General features: G+C 40.9%; 3 protein-coding genes across 8 annotated transcripts; 1 reads left to right on the top strand and 2 right to left on the bottom strand.

Moving 5' to 3' along the window:
* Positions 1-140: 140 nt before the first annotated feature.
* Positions 141-11,388, bottom strand: LOC120806095. Of its 4 annotated transcripts, none has more exons than XM_040156830.1 (13): positions 11,224-11,388; positions 7,293-7,485; positions 5,637-5,735; positions 5,271-5,405; positions 5,009-5,170; positions 4,114-4,218; positions 3,879-3,989; positions 3,529-3,627; positions 2,124-2,246; positions 1,866-1,952; positions 1,550-1,589; positions 1,262-1,316; positions 141-929 (listed from the first exon to the last, which is right to left on the bottom strand). In XM_040156830.1, exons 2-13 carry the CDS (start codon positions 7,296-7,298, stop codon positions 179-181), a joined length of 1,773 nt encoding a protein of 590 aa, XP_040012764.1. In that variant the 5' UTR covers positions 7,299-7,485; positions 11,224-11,388; the 3' UTR covers positions 141-178. The 4 variants fall into 4 exon arrangements, with proteins under 4 accessions (XP_040012764.1, XP_040012746.1, XP_040012755.1 ...); XM_040156812.1 differs by lacking the exon at positions 11,224-11,388 and adding an exon at positions 10,348-10,754 and having other exon boundaries at positions 7,293-7,506; XM_040156821.1 differs by lacking the exon at positions 11,224-11,388 and adding an exon at positions 9,353-9,380 and having other exon boundaries at positions 7,293-7,506.
* napsa (napsin A aspartic peptidase) lies at positions 8,872-17,197 on the top strand. 2 transcript variants are annotated; one of them, XM_040156880.1, is made up of 10 exons: positions 8,872-8,896; positions 10,955-11,024; positions 11,362-11,515; positions 12,172-12,295; positions 12,950-13,068; positions 13,230-13,429; positions 13,691-13,813; positions 14,178-14,322; positions 14,415-14,513; positions 16,322-17,197. In XM_040156880.1, exons 1-10 carry the CDS (start codon positions 8,887-8,889, stop codon positions 16,481-16,483), a joined length of 1,206 nt encoding a protein of 401 aa, XP_040012814.1. In that variant the 5' UTR covers positions 8,872-8,886; the 3' UTR covers positions 16,484-17,197. The 2 variants fall into 2 exon arrangements, with proteins under 2 accessions (XP_040012814.1, XP_040012821.1); XM_040156887.1 differs by lacking the exon at positions 8,872-8,896 and adding an exon at positions 10,417-10,688.
* A 2,181-nt stretch (positions 17,198-19,378) lies between these two features.
* On the bottom strand, positions 19,379-22,707 carry mief1 (mitochondrial elongation factor 1). 2 transcript variants are annotated; one of them, XM_040156862.1, is made up of 5 exons: positions 22,597-22,707; positions 21,999-22,152; positions 21,680-21,860; positions 20,920-21,191; positions 19,379-20,804 (listed from the first exon to the last, which is right to left on the bottom strand). In XM_040156862.1, exons 2-5 carry the CDS (start codon positions 22,143-22,145, stop codon positions 19,965-19,967), a joined length of 1,440 nt encoding a protein of 479 aa, XP_040012796.1. In that variant the 5' UTR covers positions 22,146-22,152; positions 22,597-22,707; the 3' UTR covers positions 19,379-19,964. The 2 variants fall into 2 exon arrangements, with proteins under 2 accessions (XP_040012796.1, XP_040012789.1); XM_040156855.1 differs by having other exon boundaries at positions 22,521-22,635.
* Between the last annotated feature and the right edge of the window lie 2,018 nt (positions 22,708-24,725).

The following is a 24,725-nucleotide window of genomic DNA, read 5'->3' as shown; positions in this document are numbered from 1 at the left end:
AGGCTTTACAATTATAAATTGTTTATTAAAATATATATGGTAAATAAGGAATGTAACTGCACCAACTGGAACATTATAAAACATCTCTATGTCTTTCTCTCTCTCCCTTTCACACACACACACACACACACACACACACACACACACACACACACACACACACAAAGACTTCTCTGATTCAACTAAACATTTCCCACATAAGATTCAGGTGGTCTAGTTCATCCTGCAGATTTTCAGCCAGCAGGTGAACCCTATCCGAAAACGTGTTCCTGCTCCTGGTCGAGTTTTTCAGATTCTGACCATCCTCTCCTGTAAAAAACTGATCCATATCCTTAGTAAAAGCCAGAAGCAGTCTCTCAGATGACATCCCAGCTGTGTGTATAACAGAAGTCCTGCTTTCATAGCTTGTGTTATTCCTAAACACAGACTGTGACAGATGTGCCATCTTCAGTGCGTCAGGCTGGGCTCCTGCCCTCTGTACCCTGGCAATGTCGTGCCTTCGCAGCTCATTCATCTCAGAGAGGATAAAAGCCAGACAATGTCCCAGGTCAACAATATTTGCCTTATAATTGGACACTAGTTTCTCAACTGTCATCCTATTCACAATCTTCCTGTTGGCCTTAACAGTGTGAGTGCCCATACCGCCAGCGGATGCCACCATGCCAGCACCAACAGCTGTAGCTATCAGTGAGGCACCCATGGTCATAGGAGCCAAGGCAATGCCCACCACTGCAGTCACCCCTCCCACAGCACCTGTGGTGCCACCAGCAATGCCCATGGTTTTGGTCTTCTTCTGCATCTTGTCCAGATTGTTGGAGATGGAGCTGAGCTCTGTGATGACATTCCGCAGGCTTTCACTGCGCTTCATCATGAGAAGGTTGTAGAGGCGCAGGGCCTTGTTCACATTCACGGCTCTCTGATTAAATGATCTGCATAGGGACAGTGATGGGACAGACCTAACGGACATCCGCTTCTTTATCTAGCTCATGTCTTTGAATTTAATATGAATTCTGAAATAGTTTCGCTCATTAACTTCCCTTGTGACATTTAAGTTGTTATGCAAAAAGCCATGATGTAAATATGTATCTAGAACTAGTCACTAGAAAACTGTAGGTATTCTGCATTGTAAATCTAACTTGCCTACTCTGAAGCACTATTTCCTCTGAAAAGATACATAAAATACACTTTAAATTTCGAGACATATTATAACATGAAACTTAAAGAGCATCACCAGTTCACATGATAGTTCCTGTGTCGTTACCTGATTTCCTCTTCTATACTGAGGCCATGCACTGACAGACTCATGTCATCAGATTCTGTTGGAATGACAGCACAAAGATAAATTACATTCTGTACATTTTGATAATGCTCTCTGTTACTGAGGGAGACATTTTTTAAATTCTTCAGTGTTACTGATTTATTCATTTTTTGCACATTTCTTTTAAAATAAATTAATATACATTATTGGTCATCAATAAAATAAGAGTATAAAAATGACACACACCAAAGTTTGTTGCTACACACATAATGATACAAAATTTGTACTTACTTGACACTCTTGTCAACCATCTCAACATCCTATCGATGTCCTGAGGAAAACAGATCATTTTCATGTGAAAAACACTTTGTAGCGACAGAATACTGACTTTTAGCTCTGGCTTTTGGTCACTGTGTCTCGGAGGTAGGTTAACAATTTATCTCAAATGTAAAGTGTATAATGAAAAGAACTAATCATGTTAGAGTGGGAACAAACCTCTTAAAAATTATTTAAGTAAAGCACAGTAAACCAAATTGTGCTAAATCACAGTTTTATTTGCAGGGAGAGGAGGGAGCAAGTAGAATATTTAGGGTAAGACAAGCCTTACATCTGTGACTTCTGTCGCCTCTTGACGTGAAGAGAAACAGCCACTCTGGAAGTGTAGTCCAGAACGAGGCATTGACCTCCATTTTGTCTGGTAGTGTTGAATGGCAATAGATTAAGGTCTCCGAAATAAATTAAAACACACCATTGCCTTAATGTACAGAAATATTATGTGCTCGGTTTTAGAGTGTACAGCTCTTTGTGTGTATGTGTGTGTGTGTGTGTGTGTGTGTGTGTGTACAGCGTGTAGTGTCTCTGTCACCATCTTTTCCTCTGGCAGAATATCCAGGTAGGGACGATGCTCTATCTCACTGTAAGCTGACTCCGATGGTGTCCCTGTTGAAGGTGGGGATGGCGGGTTGAATGGAGGCGGTGGTGGTCTGGTCTGTGATAGACATAGATTGTTTTTATCAACTCTACTGCACAAAGATACAACAACAACATTTCTCCAAAGAATACTGTTAGTAATATGAATGATGAAACTGATGATATATGGCAGGATGAAGGGATCTTAAATTTCTAACTGATTATTTGCATTGTCTATACATTTTATTATTATCACTATATTATTGTATATATTGTTGTGATTATAATAATCAAAGTATTACACCACAGAGTTTCGTACATTCTCGTCTGAATGCTGTTTCATGTCTTCTTCAAACTCCCTGGAACAAATTTTGCCTTGGAAATACAGAATATTTAGCCACGCTAGCGGCCTGGATCCATGTTGGTCTGTGTCAGGTGGTCAGGTGGTCGGTTCACCATAGACAGACAGGGTGGCCAGAGAATGAAACCTACTGATTTTCCTTTAGCACCACCATGTCTTTGGCATTTCTGGCTTTGAGTCGGATATCTGAAATAAGTATTGGATTGCCATGAAATTTGTCAGTGAAGAAAGACACACGAAACATAGTGAGGGGTGTAATTTGCAACACAGAGGTTCCCTGGCCAGTAATCAAACTATGGCCATTGCGGTTATGTGGTATGCACCCTAACCACTAGGCTAGCGGCACACGCCATGCTCCAAAACCTTTGTTTATTTACTGTACGTAGATTCATATTCCACCTAACCCCTGAACAGAAAGCCGTATTCACTAAAAATAAAAAAGTGCTGTATAGAATGAAGTGCTTTGGGTTTAAAGGCTGAGCCTCTCAAGGCAAGAGTGTGAACTCCACTGGTGCCTTTTCCTTGTCTTTGACATTTTAAGGAAGAACATGAAACTGTTTATCAAGTGAATAAATAATCAGAACATTCAAGGTTCAAATTAGCCTTAATTCATTTCTGATGACTCGCTGAAGGATGCAGGAAAGTAATTCTCAACTCTCACATGGAGCTCAGCAACACACACACACACACACACACACACACACACACACACACACACACACACGGGTCGCTAAAGGTTGTCAGGCCTCACCAATTAATGAAGAAATTTGGAGAAGTGGAGTAAAAGGCTTCCAGACCTTTTGGTCCTGCTCTGCCAAAATCTGAGTTTCATGCTGACTGAACATGCAGGAAAAAAAGGGTGTCTTAAATACGTCTTATCTGATTTTCCATGACAGCATGACAAAAACGCATGTGTTTCTGCACGTTTTGTTGCTGTTTTAACACCTGTCCAAGCCCGGTTCATCACCTTGAGCTGTCAGCTCTGCAGTGGCTCTCCTACCTGTGGAGGCAAGGTTTCACACACTGAGGAAGAGCGGGGGAGGGAGGAGGACTGACAAAGTCGAGGGGGAACTGCAGGTCTTTCTGTGCTGTTTGTGGCCTGAAAATCAAAGACATTCACATTGTGGTTTCCTAACACAGTTGAGTACAGTATAACCAAAACACTGAATGTACTCCAACATTTTTTTTTACAGGGACAGGTTTCTGAGCTTTCATGCTGTCGATTGCTAAGTTAGACTACTAATAATATAAAAACGTCAGACCAGAACTCCAATAAAATGATATCTTTACCATCCCAACTCACAGAAAACATAATGTCAATAACGCTTGACTTTAAGACTTGCAATTTACCATTTCATCATAAGTCCCATAGAGGTTCACTACTTCTTCAGAGAAAGCTGGGGAGACTGGAGTTTGTCGCATGGAGCTGATTGTGGATAGCCGAGAATCCTCCGTGTAGCTCTATCCAAGAAAAAACAAGATAGAAAAAAAACACACTCAAGATTTGACGTAGTTAAATCGGGAAAATGTGAGTTGTAGGTGAGTTTCTACATTTTGAAGCGAAGTAAAACAATTTAGCCCTTACCATAGAGGATAGTGGTCTATTATAATAGATGGAGAGAGGAGGGAGGCGTTCAGGACGAGGAGGAGGAGGAGGATTTTGTAGTCTCTCAGTACTGACAGCTGGAGGCTATAGCAGAAGGAGAATTAAGAAGGAGAGAGTAAGTTATAGTTTCTCCCAGTACCACAACAATCAATACTCCTTGTATTAATTACAAAAGACAGAGTAGTTAAAATTTAAGAAAATATATGTGAATATTGTGACTTTAATACCAATGAACATTACAAGTATTAATAATAATATTTAATGAACTGGAACCTGAAAGGCTTTTTTTTTTTTTTCAAAAATACATTTCTGTCAAAAGTTTTAGAGGAATAGTTTGACATTTTGGGAAAACCACTCTCATAGCTGTCGATCGGATAAAAAGCTGCAGCCAGCAGCTGGTTAGCTTAGTTTACCCAAAAAACTGGAAAAGGCATGGGGGGCAGCTAGCCAAGCTCTTTCCAAAGGTAACAAAATCTACCTACCAGTATCTCTTAAGTTCACTATTTAAGACATTATATCTCATATAGTGTAAAAATGACTATATAAAATTTCCTCAAGGAGGTTTTGACTACTTCTTGGCCAGAGGCCGTGACTTCCTGGAGTCTCCGTTGATGGCTTGACAACCTCACAGTGATAACAACACTTCAAGACTTCAGAGGCAGCCATTTTGCTTGCGAAAGGAGGAAAAGCACCGATGTATATGATAACATTAACAATGGCTCCATTCTAGTGTCCCAGTAAGCCATGTCTTGAGTATGTAGAGGCCTGGAATTGGCCTATTCCTTTAAGGTGAGTAACATTTGTAATAGATCTTGAAGCACTAGTACTGTAGCACTGAAAAAGTAATGTAATAACAACACAAAATATAATTTACCTTCACAGCTGGTTTACTATTTAAACTCATATGTTGACTGCCTCCGTCGACAGCTGCTGGGGGTTTACTGAAGTTCAAAGATTTTTTAATTGGTGGTTCAGGAAGGGGACGAACAGGACAGCGCCTCATATAGTCTGCAGGATATTCATTGTGCTGGAAACTCTGATGACAAAAGGACACGAAAAAAAATTAATACATGCTAATTAATATGTGCTATCCTGTGTTTATCTTATCAACCAAGTGTCAAAACTGCTCAACTCACCACTGCATTGGTTAGATTGCTAGATTTGTCTACAGTGTTGTCGGTGTTACTCTGGCCTTTTGGTTGGAATTTAGACCTGGGACGAGGTACAGGTCTGACGTTAACCTCTGACTGGCTTCCATCTGTGCCAGCAGGCTGACATTTAAAAAAAAAAAAAAAACCTAAGTGAATCAACATTTCTAATAATGCATGAGAACTGCAAACTATTACCTTAGATATTATCTGTCCTTACACCACTCTGAATGTCGCCATTTCCTCTTCAGATGGTACAAACTGATAGCATGCAAATACCAGTAGACAAACCGAAAACCATTCAGTAATTCATGCAGTTAGATGGACAGTTATTAACAAGAATCTGTTTTATACCACCAATGCATCCAGGTCTTCGTAGTCTGGCTGTGAGATGTCTCTGGAGCTGGTCGTGATGAACTTCATCCTGTAGTTCACCCTGGTGGGTTTGGGCGGCTATGGGATCAAATAGTGACAAATTTTGCTCTCTAATATTAGGAATAATAGGATAAGAGCTAAGTCTGAGGCTGCCAAACAGCATGAGTTTTCAGATGCTACAATTGCACTCTATGATTGTGCTGTCATACTCTTTGTATATGGTCACACACTGCAAAGGCATTTACCGGGAAGGTTTCTGCTGTTTTTGTGTCTAGTCGACAGTTCCTGTAACCCCTTTTTTCTCCAAACATGAATGCAGTGGTGTAGTGGAGAAGTGCTATCTTTCAGAAAATTATACAGCTTAAACCCCTCAACACATCTACTAAATAATCACCACACATACCCCTAATTTAATTTGTAGGTTTTGGATTCTCATAGTGTTAATCAGCAGTGCATCCATCATGTACGGATTAAGCACAATAGAGAAAATACTGAAATAATGACTTAAAACTAGAGTTTGATATAAGGGGCGCTCTTCAAAATAGGGCCTCAAGAGTAGAAACTAAAGCAGAACCCACCTTATGTTAGTTGTTATAGTGCTTTAGTGGTGAATAATCCAAATCACTGACCACAAATCAGTTGACACAAACCGAGCATGGGGCTTTCGGAGCCCATTTTGCCCTGTTAGTAAAATCCAGTATTGGCATTTTGGCACAAGTTTTTCACAGAAGAGATTTTAACATGTCACAGTAGGAAAAGCACAGGAGTATATTAATAGAATTAATGATGACTGAATTCCATTTAGTTGCTTCCATTCAGCCCTGTTTATAACCTCACATGCTGCACCAAATCACATCTTTCAAGGTAACAGACTATAAATCATGTCTTTTTTTCTGTCAGTTACGTTAGTACTGTGACATGCAATTAAATAATCAGATTCAAACACTTCATCAGCTAAAGAAAAAATATGATTGTAATGAACTGAGAAACTGCAGTGAGAAAGCTGACCTGAGGTCAGCAATAGCACATAAAAAAAACAGTTTTCCTGACGGGGAGGTTCACAGGAAATGCGGAAATGTACACTGGTAAATCCACCTGCAGTGTAATATTGATAATATCCTACACAATATATTAGACACAAACTGTATTTACAACAAATGTGCTTTTGTGATTTGGTTTGTGTTGTAGTCATTTTTATCAGTATAACAGCTGCAAAGTTGTTTGAGCAGTGAAATGAAACATATGGAATGGAAGAAACAAACCACCGGGTGCTGCCGTATTCATGTGGTCACATCACCGGTGTGTCCTAGTGTTGGGTTTAGGTGTTGTGATTGTATAAGGGTACTGCTGTTTTAGTTTATGTTAAACTGCTTGGGCCAAAATTTTTCTGGATATATGATTGTGTAACTTAATAATGTATTGAGCTTCAGATTTACTGTCCAGTTCATTATGGTCATCCATTCAGTGATAGCATGTTTCTGAATCTTTGAATAGGACTGGTTAAAGGAAGAGGAAGCGATGTGAAACCGACATAAAGTATTAGAAAGAACCAGCAACATCCTTGTAAGTGTAAGTTTTTCTTTGTTAGGTCAAGGAGCCTTTAGGCCCAAAAAAGAGAGAGAGAGAGATTCTTACCATCATGCTCCAGCGTAGAAGTCCTCTCTATTTCACTAGTTCGTTTTATCTTTGATTCTAGATCCAGGAGAAGAAATGGCTCAATGATTCTCCAGTGCGTTTACATGCCTGATCACAGATGCCATGGATACCTGCTCGTCCCTCCCTCTGTCTTTCTCTCCGTCCCATTCTCCGTCATCTAGTCAAAACAGGCCTAAAGGGGTGTGTTGTTTTTCTTGTAGCATCACAACAGAGGAATAAAAATGAATGAGTGGATTCTCTTTTTCGAAAAACTTTTAAAATATACATAAACATACAAGTGGAAAGAAGGCTGAAATATGTCGGCACTGCCATTCAAACATCCAGACACACACAAACACAAACTTGTCATTGTCAGTTAGGAGAACAGTGCTTTGACTTACTTTCAAGCCCTTGAGACTTACTCTGACTTTAACCATAGCCACTACATGCCAAACACCAACCTTAACGCTGAACCAACTCTAACCTTATCCAAAAACCAACTCTTAGTGCTTAAGTTTAATGGTTTCCCTTTGAAATATCAACTTTTCTTATTGTCAACAGCCGGAAGTCTGATTGATGATGATGATGGGTGTTTGTGTGCAAGTTTGTGTGTGTGTGTGTGCGTGAGCGTGATGTGTGTTTGTGTGTGTGTTTGTATTTGTGTGTGAACTTTCTGTGTTGAGGATTTTATCTGAAAACTCGTTCAACAGGTCAAGTGACGGTCTGTTTTTGTGATCTTATCTGCCAGGGATTTCATGCTTTGTCATGGGTCTTTGTCAGAAAGGGCAGCTTGTTGAACAGAGGCTTGGATGACTCATCTTGACTTTTCATTTAATGTGGTTTGGATTTGAAACTCTTCAATCATCATTCATAGTTTCATGTTTTACTGAGGGCTTGTGAAAGTATTAACAGCCCATGATTTTTACTTGTCTGATTTTATAAGAATTGTTACACACTTATTTGCTGTTTTGCCAACAGTCAGATGAGAATATCAATATCTCTCTCATAACTGTGTGGTAAATATATAATGCCAGCTGGAGCCAGCAGCTGGTGTCATGTCCCGTTATGTCTCCTAGGTCATGTTTTTATTTATTTCCACTGTTTGCAGTATTTCCTGTTTTATTTTAGTGTCACTGACTTTCCCCCTCGTTTAAGATCCCACTTCCTGCCCTCATGTTTCCTGCTGCTGTAATTGTCTGCCCCACCCTAATGTGTTGCACCTGTGTCTCATGGTCTTCCCTCTCCCAGTGTATTTAGTCTCTGTGCTCCCTTCCTTCTGTGGCAGTTTTGTCATTGTTCCTCTCTGACAAGCATACTAGCTACTTTTCCTAGTGTCTTCCTTGTTTAATTACTATTTTACTATTTATTTTTTTTACCTCGCCTCTGCCTCAGCCCTTTGGATTTGTCTGCTTGTGTGTTTTTTGACTTCCTGTGTGTCGGCCAGTTTCCCAGTAAAGACTCTGATTTTCTGAACGCAATTCTTACTCCCAAGTCGTGCTTTTGGGTCATCTGCCTTGTGGTTTACCAGTTGTTACAGCTGGTAATCTTAGCTTAGCATAAAGGCTTGAAATTGGAGGAAACAATTAGCCTGCCTATGTCCAAAGGTAATAGAACCGACTTACCATCACCTCTAAAGCTAAGTTATTAATGTGATATACAGACAAGTGACAGATTAAAGGGGAAAACCTGAAAAATGAGTGGAGAAACATAACAAATGCAGATGTTTCCACACAGCTGCACTGCACGGTAAAATGAAGCAGTTAACATCCAACTTCGCTCTGTGGCTGGTATAACTAGAGACCATCTTGCGATGGGATCACACCAGCCATGAAGCCTGTCAATTTCTTGACGTTCATACCCATCAGTACTCAGTAGTCATTACTTCATTATTAATGGGTACTCAATACTCATGGGTTGGATCGCACCTGTCTTAGAACGTGGTCCTCATTTTGATCTCAACTACACAACTGTAAAGTGTCATGACTGTATGTTGCATGCTATCGTGGTGATAAAATCTCTCCACAGATAGACAGTTATTTGCCAAAGTAATGAAAACTGACTCTGTTGTAGTTCTCGCTACAGTAGCTGACTCCTGGACCACATTTTGCCCTTTCCACACACAACGACTCACAAGGTGAAAACAATACCGGCCACGCTGTTGCAGCTGGTAATCAGCTGGGCCTGCTCAGCATTTTTACCAGCTGCCACCACTGGTATTGTTTTTACCTTGTGATTCTGTGAGTGTGTGTGTCATCATGGCAAAATGTGGTCCTGGAGACATCTAGACATCATACAGGAAATACCCCAAGCTGGTTGATAGTTGTCTATTTCCCAAAATGTTCAACTATTCCCTTAAAGGGACAAAATATTACATATCAAGATCAGCTTATTCCTCATGGGGAGTACAGCTCTATCACCAATATCATCTGCGGCTCCGGAGCTGTACTTTCATCATCATTATTATTATTATTATCATCAATAATAACAATCATAATCATAATTTTATTTGTTTTTATTTTATCTTTTGCAGTTTTTTATCTGTTTTTTGATGGTGGACAGGAGAGAGAGGAGGTATGAATGTAACAATTTCCCCTGCCAGACTCGAAATAGGGCCATTGCAACTACATCGTCACTGTCTCAAGCCAAATGCAGTCAGAATCCACCATGGGAGAACTTTCTAAAATATGATAGCTAGTTAAATAAATAAATTTAAAAAAATAATTTCAGTCTCTAGGATCCTACATTTCCCATAACTTTCCCGTAATTCTAATTTCATTAGACCTCCCCTGTAAATTGCCATGTCTTTCATCTTAACTTTCCCAGTTTGCTGCAGTGAATACATTTGTATTCTCCGGGCCCAATTAATGTCCCTTGAGTCATTTTGTCAGAATTTTGGACCCCCTCCAGAATTATAGAAAACCTTATACCATTGTTTCCACAGACTGAGCAGTACTCCTCGTGACAGTAAACCGAGTGAAATAAATGCAATGGAGTGCCCCGTTTATCAAAGTGTTACAAATATGAAGCATGGAGTTCGAAAGACATGCGCATTTACCAGACAGGGACGAAGATGCGTTCAGGTTGCATTATGGGAGGTTTAGCATGCAGTGTTTTTGGAGCATGAACCATGTTAGATACTAAAACTCAGGATTCCTCAGCCTCTTCTACATCCGTTTCGACCGTTTGATTTTTATAGTCTGTTCTATCTGTGAGCTTTACTTGGTATGGTTAGGTTTATAGATTCTGTTTCGAAAGGCATTCATCAAACTGTTAAATTCCAGTTCCCGTTTTCTCAGCTGGGCTTTCCTAACATTTACACAGCGTGCTAGTAAACGCTCTCTCATCCATTTCAAAGTCGCATAACACCTTGTGACCCTACAGAGACTTCGTGCACAGGTTTGTAAATGCGGGATGATGGGCATCCTCTTCCGCCAATGAGAACACCTTACTGATTATTTTCCTCCAACCACTGAGCCGCATGGCGGGGAAGTACGAGTAAATGCGGACATTGCCGAAGCACTTTCACCTCGCTTTCTGCGTCAGTTGAAGTGTTGGTGTGAGTCTCTGCGCCTGTGAATAGCGGAAACAACACAAAAGTGGTTGCATACATAGCCTGTAATATATTATTATATTTTTTCTTTTCTTTTTTTTTTGGCGGAGAGACATGACACAACTGAAGATACTTTATATCATCGGGATGCTGCTGATAACACAAAGCATCGCCGTTATCAGGTAAAGACAGTTTGTCAACTGACGCTTTGGCCACTTATGTGTGCTAATATTACGCTACATTCCATTAAAGCAGGTTAATGTACGCGCACGTGTGTGTGTGTGTGTGTGTGTGTGTGTGAGAGAGAGAGAACTTTCTTATTACAGTCTCTACTGTTATAATTAGCCCCACGTGTTTCCAGTTAATATGCTAAGTAATTACCGACAGTAGTGATGCTACGCTGACCCTACAGTTTGTTCCGTGCAAGTCCAAGCGCTAGATCCGAGCGCTCTGTACGAGGGGGCAGCGTTGGCGCGCGCGTCGTACCTGCGACATTTAATTCACTTGTGTCTTTTTCAGAGTCCCCCTTCACAAGACCAGAAGCCTGCGCCGCCTGATGAGCAACAGCGGCATGTCTCTTGTGAAGCTTCGGGATTTGGCGAAGAGCACTGGCGCACCCGACAGCTCCCCCTCCCCGAAATTTCCTGTGGAGAGGCTGACCAACTTCATGGATGTATGCACAGCCACAGAGCACTTCAGTTAAAATTGAAAGCCAGATTAACATTTCAGCGCCTTCTTAGAGCTCCAAATGTGAAATGGCCATCACACTTCTCCATTTGTGCAGCACAAGCCAAGAGTTTGTAGCTACACAGTTCAGTGCGGGTCAGTGAAGTCCCAAAAGTTCAATATTTGAGTAGAATTGCTAGTGGAAACCACACAAAAGGAGGGAATGAAGTAAATATTAGACTTATGCACCCATAATATCATATACACCGCCTTCGTTTCTTTTTTGGCTCTTACTTTAAGTAACTGGGAAGAAGGTTGACATGGAAATGCACAGAGTAGATCTCTCCACTTTTGTTCCTAAATGTTAAGTTTAGTTTTGACTGGTGCTGAGTGGATAACATTATTTATTTTAAAGTTACAGTAAGTCTTTCTCACAGGAAATGCTTCTCAAAAACATGGCAAACCAAATAACACCCATAGCAGATGCATTTCAATCAGGTATTGTGCAGGTATTGATTGGTATTGTTCATAATGGCACAGCTTAGACCCAAATGTACCTAGCATCATTTTTTGCGTTCCCGCAAAAGTTTCAGTCTGCTGTGAAAAAGGCCCATTGTAAATGTTTATTCTCTGTTCTTTTTCTATGAACGTATATGTTCGCAGGCTCAGTACTATGGGATGATCAGCATTGGCACCCCTCCACAGAACTTCACTGTGCTGTTTGACACCGGCTCCTCCAACCTGTGGATCCCCTCCATTCACTGCTCCTTCTACGACCTGGCCTGCTGTGAGTTTGCTTTTTTGGGAAATGACTCATTCAGCATGCTATATACTTTGCTTGTATGTGTGGGCTAATTCCTGTGAGAACACTTGTTGTGTGACTAAAATATCACACTTTTTGGTTGTGTCATAAGAGGGGGGGGCATATTCAAAGGAGGGGGGCACATTTGGGGAAAAGAGTAAAAATGTGTTAAGCCTAAAAAGACCTGCTTCTTGGCAGTAGTATACTGCACATTATTCATAGTTACATTGTTTGTTCAGTGTGATAAATGAATGCCAAATAAACAACTTAAAATATTCTGTTATAATATTGATGGATGGCCTACAGCCATGGACAGATTATGAGACAATGGGCACTTGGACACAGACATGTAAAAGGTTGCATTGTTTGTGCACGTTCTCTGTCATTTTGTCATTTGATTGTTTTTCCAACAGGAAATGTTAAAGATCACTTCATACTGAGGTTCTGATACTAATGAGCCAAACTGCCTATCACCGTCTTTCTCTGGTGGTGGAGGCACCAGGGTTTGGGTCAGCCCTGGCCATCCCTCTAGCCCCACCCCATTTCAAACAATTAATGGAGTATTATCACTAGCATTCTGTGTCTTAAATCCAGGAAATCTGTGCATTTTCACTTTGATTGACTGTCCTCTCGCATTAGGGCTTCATCATCGTTACAACTCAAAGAAGTCGAGCACATATGTTCAGAATGGCACAGAGTTCTCCATCCAGTACGGCAGAGGCAGCTTGTTTGGCTTCATCAGCGAGGACACTGTCACTGTGAGTTTGAGGAACACTCACTCCCATTCTCTCACTCACAAAGCTCTTTGTCTAACTGCATTCCTCTGTTTTGGTGGTCACGCCATTCCTATCATTTCATTAAAACGCACGTTTTTCTATTGGCATTGACGTCTCTCTGCTTCCTTGCCATGTCTTTGTAGATTGCAGGTCTGTCTGTTCCTGGTCAACAGTTTGGTGAAGCGGTGAAGCAGCCCGGCATCACATTTGCTGTTGCACGGTTCGATGGGGTCTTGGGCATGGCCTACCCCTCTATATCAGTAGCTAATGTCATCCCGGTGTTTGACAAAGCCATGGCTGCCAAGCTCCTGCCCCAGAACATCTTCTCTTTCTACATAAGCAGGTTGGTTTCTGACAGAAGATGCAATGAAGAACAAGCATAAATAAGAAAGTTCACTGCCCTCCGTTTAACGTTTGGCTTTGTGGGTTTGTCAAACTTGCTCTTTGCTTTTTCACTACAACACTAAAACCAATGCCAGTTGGTAATTCAGCAACTTTGGAGTTTTCACACTTGTGAAACTAGTTGGCTCATTTTGGTGTTTTTTTTTTTGTTGTTTTTTTGCTAACACAAAGGGTTAACGCTTCTGTCCACCCTGTCTCTCAGAGACCAGACAGCAGCAGTAGGAGGAGAGCTGATTCTGGGTGGGACAGATCCACAGTACTACACCGGAGACCTGCACTATGTTAATGTCACACGCAAGGCCTACTGGCAGATTGAGATGAACGGGTGAGAGAGAATTTTCTGTGGCTTCCTTTTTTTTTTTTCGAGGAACTGGGACCTGTAAAAGGGTAGTCTGGGTTGACACACTTTGTTTTAGTTCTCTGTCATGGACACAATTATCTCTTTTGGTATCTACAGTCCTTTTTATATGTGGCAGGTTTTTAGGATTTCACCCCAAAAGAAGCAGTTAGATATGCAAGTAATTAGCTTTCAGTTTTTATTTTAATTTGTGGGGTTTTGGTCTTAAAGGCTGCATCAAAGCAGGTGCATCAGTTGCCCCCCAACTTGCCCTGTGATGACACTGAACTGATGTCACTTCCTTCTCTCTTTCTGCCCTGCCCTGCCACTCCCTCTCTAATCCACCCCGCAGAGTTGAAGTTGGCAGCCAGCTGACTCTTTGCAAAGCCAGTTGCCAGGCTATTGTTGACACAGGAACGTCCCTAATTGTCGGTCCTCGAGAGGAAATCAGAGTGCTGCAGAGAGCCATTGGAGCTCTGCCCCTGCTGATGGGAGAGGTATAGTTGAAAAACACAAAGCCGTTCAGTTTTCTTTTTTCCTTTTTGGTTTTGAGAGATCATTTTAAAATGTCCTCTCCTCTCCCTCATAGTACTTTATTGACTGTAAGATGATTCCATCTCTCCCCGTCATCTCCTTGAATATTGGAGGGAAGATGCTCAATTTGACTGGGGAGGATTATGTCATTAAGGTAAATTTCATTCATGTCAGGTGAATATCACTTTAATTTTGTCACTGCCAGTTATTTAGACCACCAATTGAAAGGAAAACAAAACTTTTCCTTCAAGAATTATCAAATGCAAATGAGGGTCCTTTAGTAGTGTAGCTTTTTCCTCCCTGCCAAGAGCTCGATTGTTGTACAAACCCTATGAAAATCACATTGTCGCACTGTTGCACTTGGAGACACATTCCTTCATTATACTGAAAAAGGGCACTGTGGTTTATTTTGAGTCAATCCCACATACACCGAGGTGTTTAAAAATAGTTGCTAGAGGACCAAATGGGAATTAATCCGCATCTGAAATTATTCCCGAACAAATATACTATTTACTCCTGTTTGAGTAACATTTGCTGAAAAGCACAATCCCTAGCTTTTTTTAAAAATAATTTATTCACTCTTTTTGAAAAACTGACATCCATGACCCATTTTTAAAGATGTACATCTTCAATAGGTAAAAATGGGCTTAGGGCAGAGAGCTACAGACAGGGTAGGGAAGTCAAGAGTATTTAGCTTAAGGCACTAATGTGCTTTCATAGGATTTGTTGACAAAATAGAATCTTGTTTCCTTTTTAAGCCTTTTTCTTTAAACAGATGTTGATTCAACTCTGGTCAATTTTTTTTAGGCGTGGGGCCTGTATCATGAAGTGAGTTTAGTGGGTCAGCCATCTATCTTTGGGCTTCACTCTTGTTTTCCATTATCACAAAGCTGGCTCAATTTTAACTGGGTTGATCACCATGGTAACCTATGCTGCACTGTTAACCTGTGCTGGAGCAGGTTAACTTCCAAGGATCACATCAAAACCTGTCAACAACCCGACTACTGACCAATCAGATCACTGGAAAAACAGAGTCAAGTCATCATTCCTACAAGATCCTGACATGAACAAAAGTACTGCTTTTATAATAAAGTGAAGACTAATAAAGAGCAATAGGTACTTTTATAGATCAGTTGAATCGCTTTGCCATCACAAGCTTTCCAACAGAGCTTCTCACAAACAGAGGGGTAGGTAATCACACTTAATACATAATGACGACTATGGCTGCATTTTAATTGCTCAAAGATTCTTTCACTCCCAACAGGTTTCCTGACAGTGTCGATGCTTTTACACACAAACCAATTTTCTTCTCCTCTTCTCTCTCCCGTAGCATCAGAAACAGTCTTTTACTTTTAACTTATTTTATGTGAATCACATTCATAATAGTTTGTTCTTCAGAGAAAAGCTAAATATAATCACACTATACTGAAGTCATATACTAATTGTCACACTTATTTCTAGCTTTTTCATTTTGGAAATTCTAGTGTTTGTACAGCTTCCTATTCCAGTCATGGGATTTTGTTTACACTTCATCTTGTTGAATATCACTTTTGGCTGTCACTTTAACCAGATTATCCCGCAAGTGTTACCATTTCATCTCATTTCGTATGATGTCACTTATTAACAGCTCTGCCTCTTACATGAATGCGCTCATAGCTGAGTGGGGAAACTCAATTAAAGGAGTCAGTTGGTAGCTAGCTTCCAGGATCACCCTAAGAGAGCCAGTCTAGGTTGAACTTGCTCATGAGACAGGCCCCTGGTGGCCATCATATATTGGTCTGTATTATAGTGACAGGTTTCTAATAGGTATGTAGACAGAGGTTGACAAACAGTGCGTTGTTACGCATTAGATGGTACAACTGTATCTATTAATCTGTTTCTTGCATATCCTGAGCATCTCTGCAAAAGTGGAAAAATTTGGCTTTGCTGAAACTGAGAATATTTGTCCTTTTGTAATTACAGGAATCTCAGATGGGTATATCAATCTGTCTGTCAGGCTTCATGGGCATGGACTTCCCACCTCCTGTGGGGCCCCTATGGATCCTGGGAGATATGTTCATTGGGAAGTACTACACTGTGTTCGACAGGATCGCTGATCGTGTGGGCTTTGCCCTCGCCAAGTAGTTACAGAACACTGTTTGTATGAAATAGGTTCCACTGCTCATTTCTAGTGGCAATTTGACTTTGAAGAAGATGCTGTTTAAAGTACGTAAAGTTTGTTGGATATCACTGAAAGGCCTGGCTGGCCACATATGTAAATATCTCACATCTGCTTCGACCAATTAGGTTTACATGAGAAACTGGTTTCCAGTGAGCACGTATGAATCTTAAATTAATAACCATTTCCACATATTTAGCCTGGAGTGCAGATGTTTTCTGCAACTGAACAAAGGGACTGCTTCAGTTTCTTGCACTTGTCTGCGAAGCTGCTTCTGATTTTTGAGCTTTAAAGTGGCAGGATTCAGTCAGAACTATGCATTTTGATGTATTTGTGCTGTTCAATTTTCGTAATTTAGATGCTTTGGGGGAACAAATGCACTTCAAATGTTTCAATGTAAGTTTGTTTCATTCCTAGCAACTGAACTGCATTTCCAGTTTCAAACTATGATGCTAGATTTCAAAATATAACTTTAGCGGCTTTGTAGACTGAACATACCTACCCTTTTTTAAACATGCCTATGTGAAATTTAAACCAAATCTCCCAATAAAACTTAACAATGACTGAATGTTCAATCAGATTTGGGATGAATGGGTTTATTTGATTCTAACGTGTCCTGTAGCATGAAATAAAGTCTCTCAAACTGCATGCTTCCTTGGGTGGGGGAAAAGAAAAACAAAGATGACCATACAGAATGTCATTTAACATTTAATGAATCATACAAAGTGCTGCACTGTTCAACTCTGGAGCTGAACTAAAGAGGGGAGAAAAAATAGACAGCATGCAACACAGGACATGGCTTGTATGCACTCCACAAGGTAGAGGTAGAGATCTACTTGGGGTTTTGTTTTACAATAACATTACAAATGCGGCACAGTGACTCCTCTCACATTAGCACAGTAGTAATTTGTAGCATAAAGTAGGTCTGCAGAGGAAGACACGTAATGTGCACAAAAAGATGATGTACTGTGGATTCATTTTATATCCGTGCATCCAGAACAAAGCACTTAATGAAGCACAAGTGATACTTTACATGTAGAATTGAATTAATGCAAATAAATATTATGCTCTTTTTGGTTACAAATGTACAATAAATACAAAAATATTCACCTGTTTCTCTATTATCTGGATGATTATTTTAACTGAATGCACGACAGAACTATAAACAACCCAAATCCCTCCATTTTGCACAGCATACAAAGTAGGATGGGATTGAGGGGACACTTGCTCCATATCACTGCATTTTTATTTTTTATTTTTTTAATTTCTTTTTAAGTCCTAAGGCTAAAAGTGAGAACAAAAAGCAGCCATGTGATTGTTTTGGACAACATATTTTGAGTGGTAGTTTAGATGCAATAAACTCCACTTGACTGTCAGGCAGCTATTGTAGTTACTTCACCTACTGTCACCTGCAATGCAGTGACAGTGAACTGGCAGGACGTGGAACTGTACATCTTAAATTGATGATGCCCCACTGAGTACCAGGCTAATCTAACATCAAAAGCCTTGGCTATCAAAGCTGCTATTATGTAACTGCAGATCTGTGAGTAAATCCCCTTCATCAGACAGTATTCTACAGAGATTAGCACCTGTAATCTATTAATATACATATAGACCTGACAGACAGAAGCAGCCTGCTGGTAATGAGAATCACCACAGGTATCACAACAACCGCTGATCTGTGCCATGTGTTGTAGTTGCAGTATAGTACCAATATTGACAAATAACAGCGCTTGCCCTTTTGAGCTGTGTGACAGCCTCGGACCGCAATAATCCATGTCTAGCTACATACTCCAGTATGTCTGTCTGGCTAGATCAGTACCTACAAGTTAATCAGGGTTTAATGTGGATTTAAACTGCGCAAAAGGTATGCACACAAACACAATACTACAGAGGTAGCAGACTCCATGCTCTAACTGAAGTCAAGACAGGAGCTGAAGTTAATACTGAGACTAATTCACCAAATGAAAAACAAGGAAAACCTTCTCCTGCAGGTTAGTACCAACAGTGTTCACAGCAGTGTGTTGTTGGTCGTGGATTTCTGATACAGTAGGGGAACATTTTCTGAGCCCATAGCCCAGTTACGCAATATTGAACAGCCTGTATTTGAATGTAATGTTCTAGACTGAAGGGGAAGTGAATAAGTGAATTTAAGTTAAAGCAAAAACCAGTATACAACAGCACTTAAAAGTATCAAAATGAAACACTTTTGCACATCTTTGTTGCAAATCTACTACACAACACTTTGACAGTGCAAAGTAACCCGTAATGGATGTCTTACAAAGTAATGATTAGTTAATAAAGCATATCAGACCTTTGCATCCAAGCAACAAATGTGAGACTACAGAAGAAACCAACTCTTCACAGTGGCAGAAAAAGAACAGCTGTGTATTAGACCGACAGTCACATGGAAACATTTCCTGTTCACGTCAAAATAACTATGAAAAAATGACAGTGTTTGATTTTGTTCGGCAACAAATCCGAAACTGCATATTTCCATAAGTGCATTTTATTTTATATCAGAGTCTTTGTTGAATGGTGTGAATTAGAAATATGAGAAATAGTCATCAGCATATAATGTCAATGTCTATTCACCAGTTTGATTTCTAGAATAGGTAGCGAAAACATGCAATCGGTAGACATTCCGAACACAGCCTAATGTTGGTTTTCAAATATCACTGGAAACATGTAAAGCATACCTTTGAATTTTGCCACTGTATTACTGAAGTCTTTTTTTTTTTTCTTTAAACAAAACCTTGACAAAACTTGCAGTGTTTAATATTCTATCTGATGGCAAATTGGGCATGAAAAGTTAAAAGCTTGTGAAAAGCTTGTCTCTGTAACTCAAGAATGTTGAGTCCTTCAGGCTGATCAACAATTTATTAGCTTTTGGGTTGGCATATACACAATCAACATTACATTCTACCCTTGACACTGTGGTATCGATCCATCTCTAAGCAGAGTCAGCACCATAACCACAGTAACATTAACTGCATCAGACATGTCTGTATTCCTAAAACTCTCCAACCAGTTTAAAAGAGCTCAAATATGGCATTATCCGAGTTCATTCCCACCATCCCAGTGTGTTAGACCCTAACAGCATGCCTACTATTAGCTTCATTAATACAATGGCTTTAGTGAGAGCCATGAACTCCAATGACCCTTCACTTTTATCTGAGATTAAAATATTTGGTGGATCACATCACATACAGTTTTCATGTCAAACTGATCAACACTAAATAACTGCTACTGCGTGTATCACATTTTCTCACAGATGTTTGTAAAGAGGCATTTAAAACTTAAGAGACCATGTGTTATGGGAGAGAGGATAACTCCATGCAGATGTTTTTTTTTCCCCAGGAACCTCATTCTGGCTCGAGGTCACCATTGCCCACAAAACCAGTGGTTGCCATTTTGGTGCCACGTTGCTGTGTATTGACAAGTTTGTCAGGGATGGGTTGGCTGTGCCACAGCAGTTCTCAGCAGCCCCTCAGGATCTGAGAGGGCACAGTAGAGCGTATACCCCAACTCGTCCACTTCCTGTTCTGTCAGCTCACAGAATAAGTTAACTTTAGGGTTGAGGGCACATGGCAGCCTCCCAGCCTCTAGGTGTCCCACTAGTGCTCGTAGCAGCTGGAGGAAGCGGTCACCCAGTGCTTCCTGGGTCCAGTCACCTTCTTTTTCACTCAGCAGCAAGATGGCGTTGGTGAGCTGGCTGGCGTTGAGCCGGTTAAGGGCAGGGTTGAGCTTGCACACCGCTTTCGCCACCTTTAGGCAGGCGCATCGGCAGCCTCCATCCTCCTGATCCAAAGCCCTGAGCCGCGCCGTTTCAGCCACACGGAAGCTCTGCCGCCAAAGGTTTTCATGCCGCTCTGCAGCAAGCCGATGTGGTTTAGCAATCAGTGAGGTTCCATCCTCCATCACAAGTAATGGTAGAAAGTCCACATACAACTTCCTGTCCGTCTCATACTGTACCTCCAGGGTAAGTGTTTCTGAGGGAACCACAGGACGGATGATGTAGTCAAGGACACTCCCTATAGCCGGCCAATTAATGGAGCCAGCCACAAGTTTGTCAAAGACCTCGAGGACTGATTTAGGGGAGAGGTAACCGCCGACCATGCAGCGGTCCCAGTAGCTGCTGTTCCGTGGGAAATATTCCAAGTTCTCCCTGCGGACAAGCCAGAAACCTGGGACATTCATGATGGTGTCCTCCCCGGGGATGGACGACCACAGGTTCTTCTCCAAGATAAGGGGCACCATAAGCTGGGCATGGTCTGCTGTAACCACCTAAAAGATGGAGGAATGGAAATTTTTTTTTTTTGGATTAAATCAATACGCTTTAAGAAGGCTAAACTAAAATAGTTTTTGTCCTAATTTTTGACAAATGTGTCAAAACTCTTACCTGCAAGTCATCATACAGACTGCCACTCAGGTACATCTCTCTAAGCGGCATGTCGGGCAGTTTGGCGTGAAGAAACACTCTGAGCTCTGCACAGATGTCCAGCGCTGCCCTCCTGGCCGTAGACTGCTCCTCAGTAGGGATGTTCACATTATTCTGGTAGAACTCCCACAGATGTTCCTGCAGGGACAAACGCATTCGGGCCCGCAGCAGGTCAGATTGAGTGGCCCCACTTCCTCCCACAGCAGCTCGACCCACGACCCTCCGCAGACAGTCTAAAGAGATTGGAGGCAATTGAAAGTTAAAAGATGCATTAATGCAAAAATATGCAGCAGAAGTTTGTGACTTTCCCTCTTCCACCATTTCAAATATAGACTTTTAAAGGGGTGGCAGTGGGTAAACGTGCAAAAGGTGGGGGCGGCATGGGTGTGCCTTTAAATATTAGAAGCTGTAAAACAATTAAATCTACAAAAGAATAAATAAAGTATCTGTGATATTATTAAAACATCAAGGTTTAACTATATCATGTCAAACTAATACAGAACAGCTGGGTGACTACAGCACTACAGCATGACAAAGAACCAACACCCACTGTAAAGGAAGAACAAGAATCCTCCAAACAGGCTGTCTGTCAACAGATAAAAAAATCTTACTGACAGCTGGCTGAAAACTCTAAACGACAAAGCTGGATACTCAAAGACATTTTATGTTACTAATGACATAGGAAAAACTTAACTATTAAAGAGCACTTTCTTTTCCTTACCTGGTTCAAAAGCATGTGGGGAAGTTGGCAGAGTCTGTAGTGACCTGCTAACTGTGGACTTCATGTCATGGTTCAATACCCGTGGTGACGAACCCATCCAGGCGGGCTCCTCCCAGCTTCTCTTTCCTGTCTGCTCCATCTTGGTGGGGCTGGTGGGAGCGCTTATTGCACGGTCATACATCTGTACAACAAAGAATTATGTACATATCTTTCATGTTGGTATGGATGCTTAAGTAAGAGCATTTTTTTCCCCATGATCACACATGGGGGTGAGGGGTATGGGAAAACACAGTTAGGAGATAAGTGTCTTCTGACTTACTCTTTTGACAGCTAGTGTTGCAATGCCAAGCATGGCTGCTCCACCCACCCCCAGCACAAGCTTAGCATTGGAAAGCATGAAGTCAATGGCTGTGCCAATCCCATTGTCATCTTTCTTCCCTTTACGGTCTCCATTCACCCCTGCCATCCTGCCACTGAAATGGAGATAACGAAAGAGTCAGAGAGGACAAGACTGGCAGGAAGACGATAAAGACAGAAAAGGTCTCATCTTAATTCCATTCATTTCTTGGCTAAGAGGCTTTGACATACTCTAGGGTTGGTAACCAGATAGAAACCAGAAGTATACCAATACTACACACTCAGTTCAGACAGCATCTCTCAATCAGCAGTGATTGTGTATTGAGTACCTACAAAAGTAAAATCAGTGAGTAACCACACATACATGATCTTACTCGTTACCTGGAATCTGTGAAGAATCTTACAAAAGTCAATCGTCCACCATGTGTCAGACCTAAAAAGTTTAATTTCTGACATAAAAGAGTGTTTCTTATTGTAAACCCACCTGAGAGATACACCTCCACACGACCTCTAACCCACCTCCAGATGACCTGTGACCCCTTCCCCCTACATAAGCCCACCCAGTCGGCTGTTGAGGAAGAACTGGCCCCTCTTCAGTGCGTCCTCCTTATCTTCAGGTACCGTCAGGGCTTGGCAGCGCCGAAACTCACGTGTCACAGCGTGGCGATAGTAATTACGGTCAGTGTACTGAAGGTGACGACCTGCACGGAGCAGCGCCCGGTACAGCTCCAGCACAGCACTGCGAGACCAGCCGCCCATTAGGTACCACACATGGAGAGGGGGGACACCCTGGCACCTGAGCAAAGGAAAGCAGAAGCTGTGCGATGAAGTTAACAGATTGTGGAAATGAGGACCTCATAGGGTGAGACAACAACTGCATGTATATCTAAAATACTAGTATGGTCATATGGGCCAAAAAAATCATCTGGTCATTGTGCTGGCTCAAGAAGCAAAAAGCCTAACTTTATCCCCCAGTAATTCCATGAGCTACAAATATTTTTTTTCAATAACTAATCCGTTTCTACTTTTAAAAAATTGGAAATGAGAGAAAACGTACATTTAACAGCACACCATTGTTATACCCGAAAGTGAAAAAAAAAAAGAAAAAAGATCCTTTGCCAGTTGAGTCTGTTGTACGGTGCAAATGTTTACAAACTGTTTCTCAGATGCAGTGTCAGCTCGTAGAGACTGTAACGTTAGCTAACGTTAGCAACCATTTAAATTTGACCACTTAAACAACGTGGCTCACCGTCTCCCTGCTTTCCAACGACTTTTATGAGACCACCGCCACTACAAAATATAAAATATCAACAGAGCGAGCTGCCGAGTTCCCTGTGCATTTAGAAAATGGCTGGCTCAACGGAAAGTCACACATCTCATGACTGGCTTTTTAGCTTGACGCGCTAACTAGCTAGCTATTAGGCTAGGCAGCGCTGACCTTACCTTTAGTCAGCGTCATTGACAAAACACTCATAAATGACAGTGGAATACATAGTGGAGGCAAACACACAAGCACACAAAACAAAGAAACATGAGCAGACCTACGTTTCAGAAATTAGACCAAAGAGTTCTATCTTCAGACAGAGGCAGAGCTCTGCTCAAACCGGGGGTCAGATTTGACAGTGACACCGGAAACAAATAGTCTGCTAGTCATATATTACATCCGGGTTATTATTAATTTCGTTGTAACACATTTTTAAATTGTCACTAATTTTATATTAACATTTTATACTAGCCTATCATCATACTAATTAGCTGTTTGAAAAATCTAATTCCTTATACATGATGCATTTAGGAACAACGCCTCATTTCATGTTTGTGCGTCTTTTTTATGATGTTGGGGTTAATTCTGGTTGTTGCTATCAATCAAGATAAAGTGATGTTAAAAAGAAAATCTCGACTCTGAGTCGAACTGCAAATGTATGATAAAGACTTACCTCTCAAGTCCTGTATTTTTGATTATACTGGCCTATATCCGACTGGAAATCGAGATCATTACAACAGATTACAATCTACTACACAACTGCGCCTCCTGTACCGTTTTTCATAAATGTTTTCAGTTGTTGTTACTGCTGTCATATTCATTATTTTATAATGCAATATTAGGTCGTTTCTGCTGGAAGTTACCCCAGATGAATAAAGTACTACAACTCCTCTGAGCCAGAGATGTAAATGGTTTATGGGATAAAAGGTGTGTGGTATAACTGTGGACAACACAAGTCATGGTGTTTATGAATAGCCAATCAAATGTCACTTATGCTGAAAATGTCTGATACACCTAATGAAATACTTCCTGGCAGCGTACTCAGATGTTGTTAAGTGAATAGTCATCATAGCAAATCAACTTATTTGCATTGTTATGGTTTTCATCTTCATTTTTCAACATTTATTATTATGAACACTTCTACCCTTCCTATTACTTTCATTGATACTACTGCTTATGTCTTTGCACGTGTGGACAAAGCCACACAAATCCAGAACAAAAAAATTGTTCTCGATCAAATTGTATCAGTGATTAAGAATGTCACAATTTGATCCAGAACAATTTATTTGTATGCAAACTATGTACATTCTTCAAAAACATCAAAATGGTCATATTTTAAGTTGCATTAAGCAATATTTCTCATCTGAGCATTAAATCAATTGACTCTCTGTAATTTGAGAGTACTGGTTATTCCATCTAACTTTG

Source organism: Xiphias gladius, chromosome 3 (assembly GCF_016859285.1).
Source record: "Xiphias gladius isolate SHS-SW01 ecotype Sanya breed wild chromosome 3, ASM1685928v1, whole genome shotgun sequence".
In the NCBI taxonomy this organism is placed as follows: Eukaryota; Metazoa; Chordata; class Actinopteri; order Istiophoriformes; family Xiphiidae; genus Xiphias; species Xiphias gladius.
The sequence above is the reverse complement of the archived record's forward strand: the minus strand, read 5'-3'. Positions and strand labels throughout refer to the sequence as shown.

Bases quoted from the DNA above. Each gene is read 5' to 3' on its own strand.
- LOC120806095 (XM_040156830.1), bottom strand. The intron at 3,990-4,113 runs GTAAGGGCTAAA...TTTCTTGGATAG, and splicing joins ATAGACCACTATCCTCTATG to AGCTACACGGAGGATTCTCG. The intron at 2,247-3,528 runs GTAGGAGAGCCA...TGTCTATCACAG, and splicing joins GTGAAACCTTGCCTCCACAG to ACCAGACCACCACCGCCTCC.
- napsa (XM_040156880.1), top strand. The intron at 11,025-11,361 runs GTAAAGACAGTT...TGTCTTTTTCAG, and splicing joins CAAAGCATCGCCGTTATCAG to AGTCCCCCTTCACAAGACCA. The intron at 12,296-12,949 runs GTGAGTTTGCTT...CTCTCGCATTAG, and splicing joins CTTCTACGACCTGGCCTGCT to GGCTTCATCATCGTTACAAC.
- mief1 (XM_040156862.1), bottom strand. From the start codon at position 22,145: ATGGCAGGGGTGAATGGAGACCGTAAAGGGAAGAAAGATGACAATGGG. The intron at 21,861-21,998 runs GTAAGTCAGAAG...TTTGTTGTACAG, and splicing joins CAACACTAGCTGTCAAAAGA to ATGTATGACCGTGCAATAAG. The intron at 20,805-20,919 runs GTAAGAGTTTTG...TCCATCTTTTAG, and splicing joins GTCTGTATGATGACTTGCAG to GTGGTTACAGCAGACCATGC.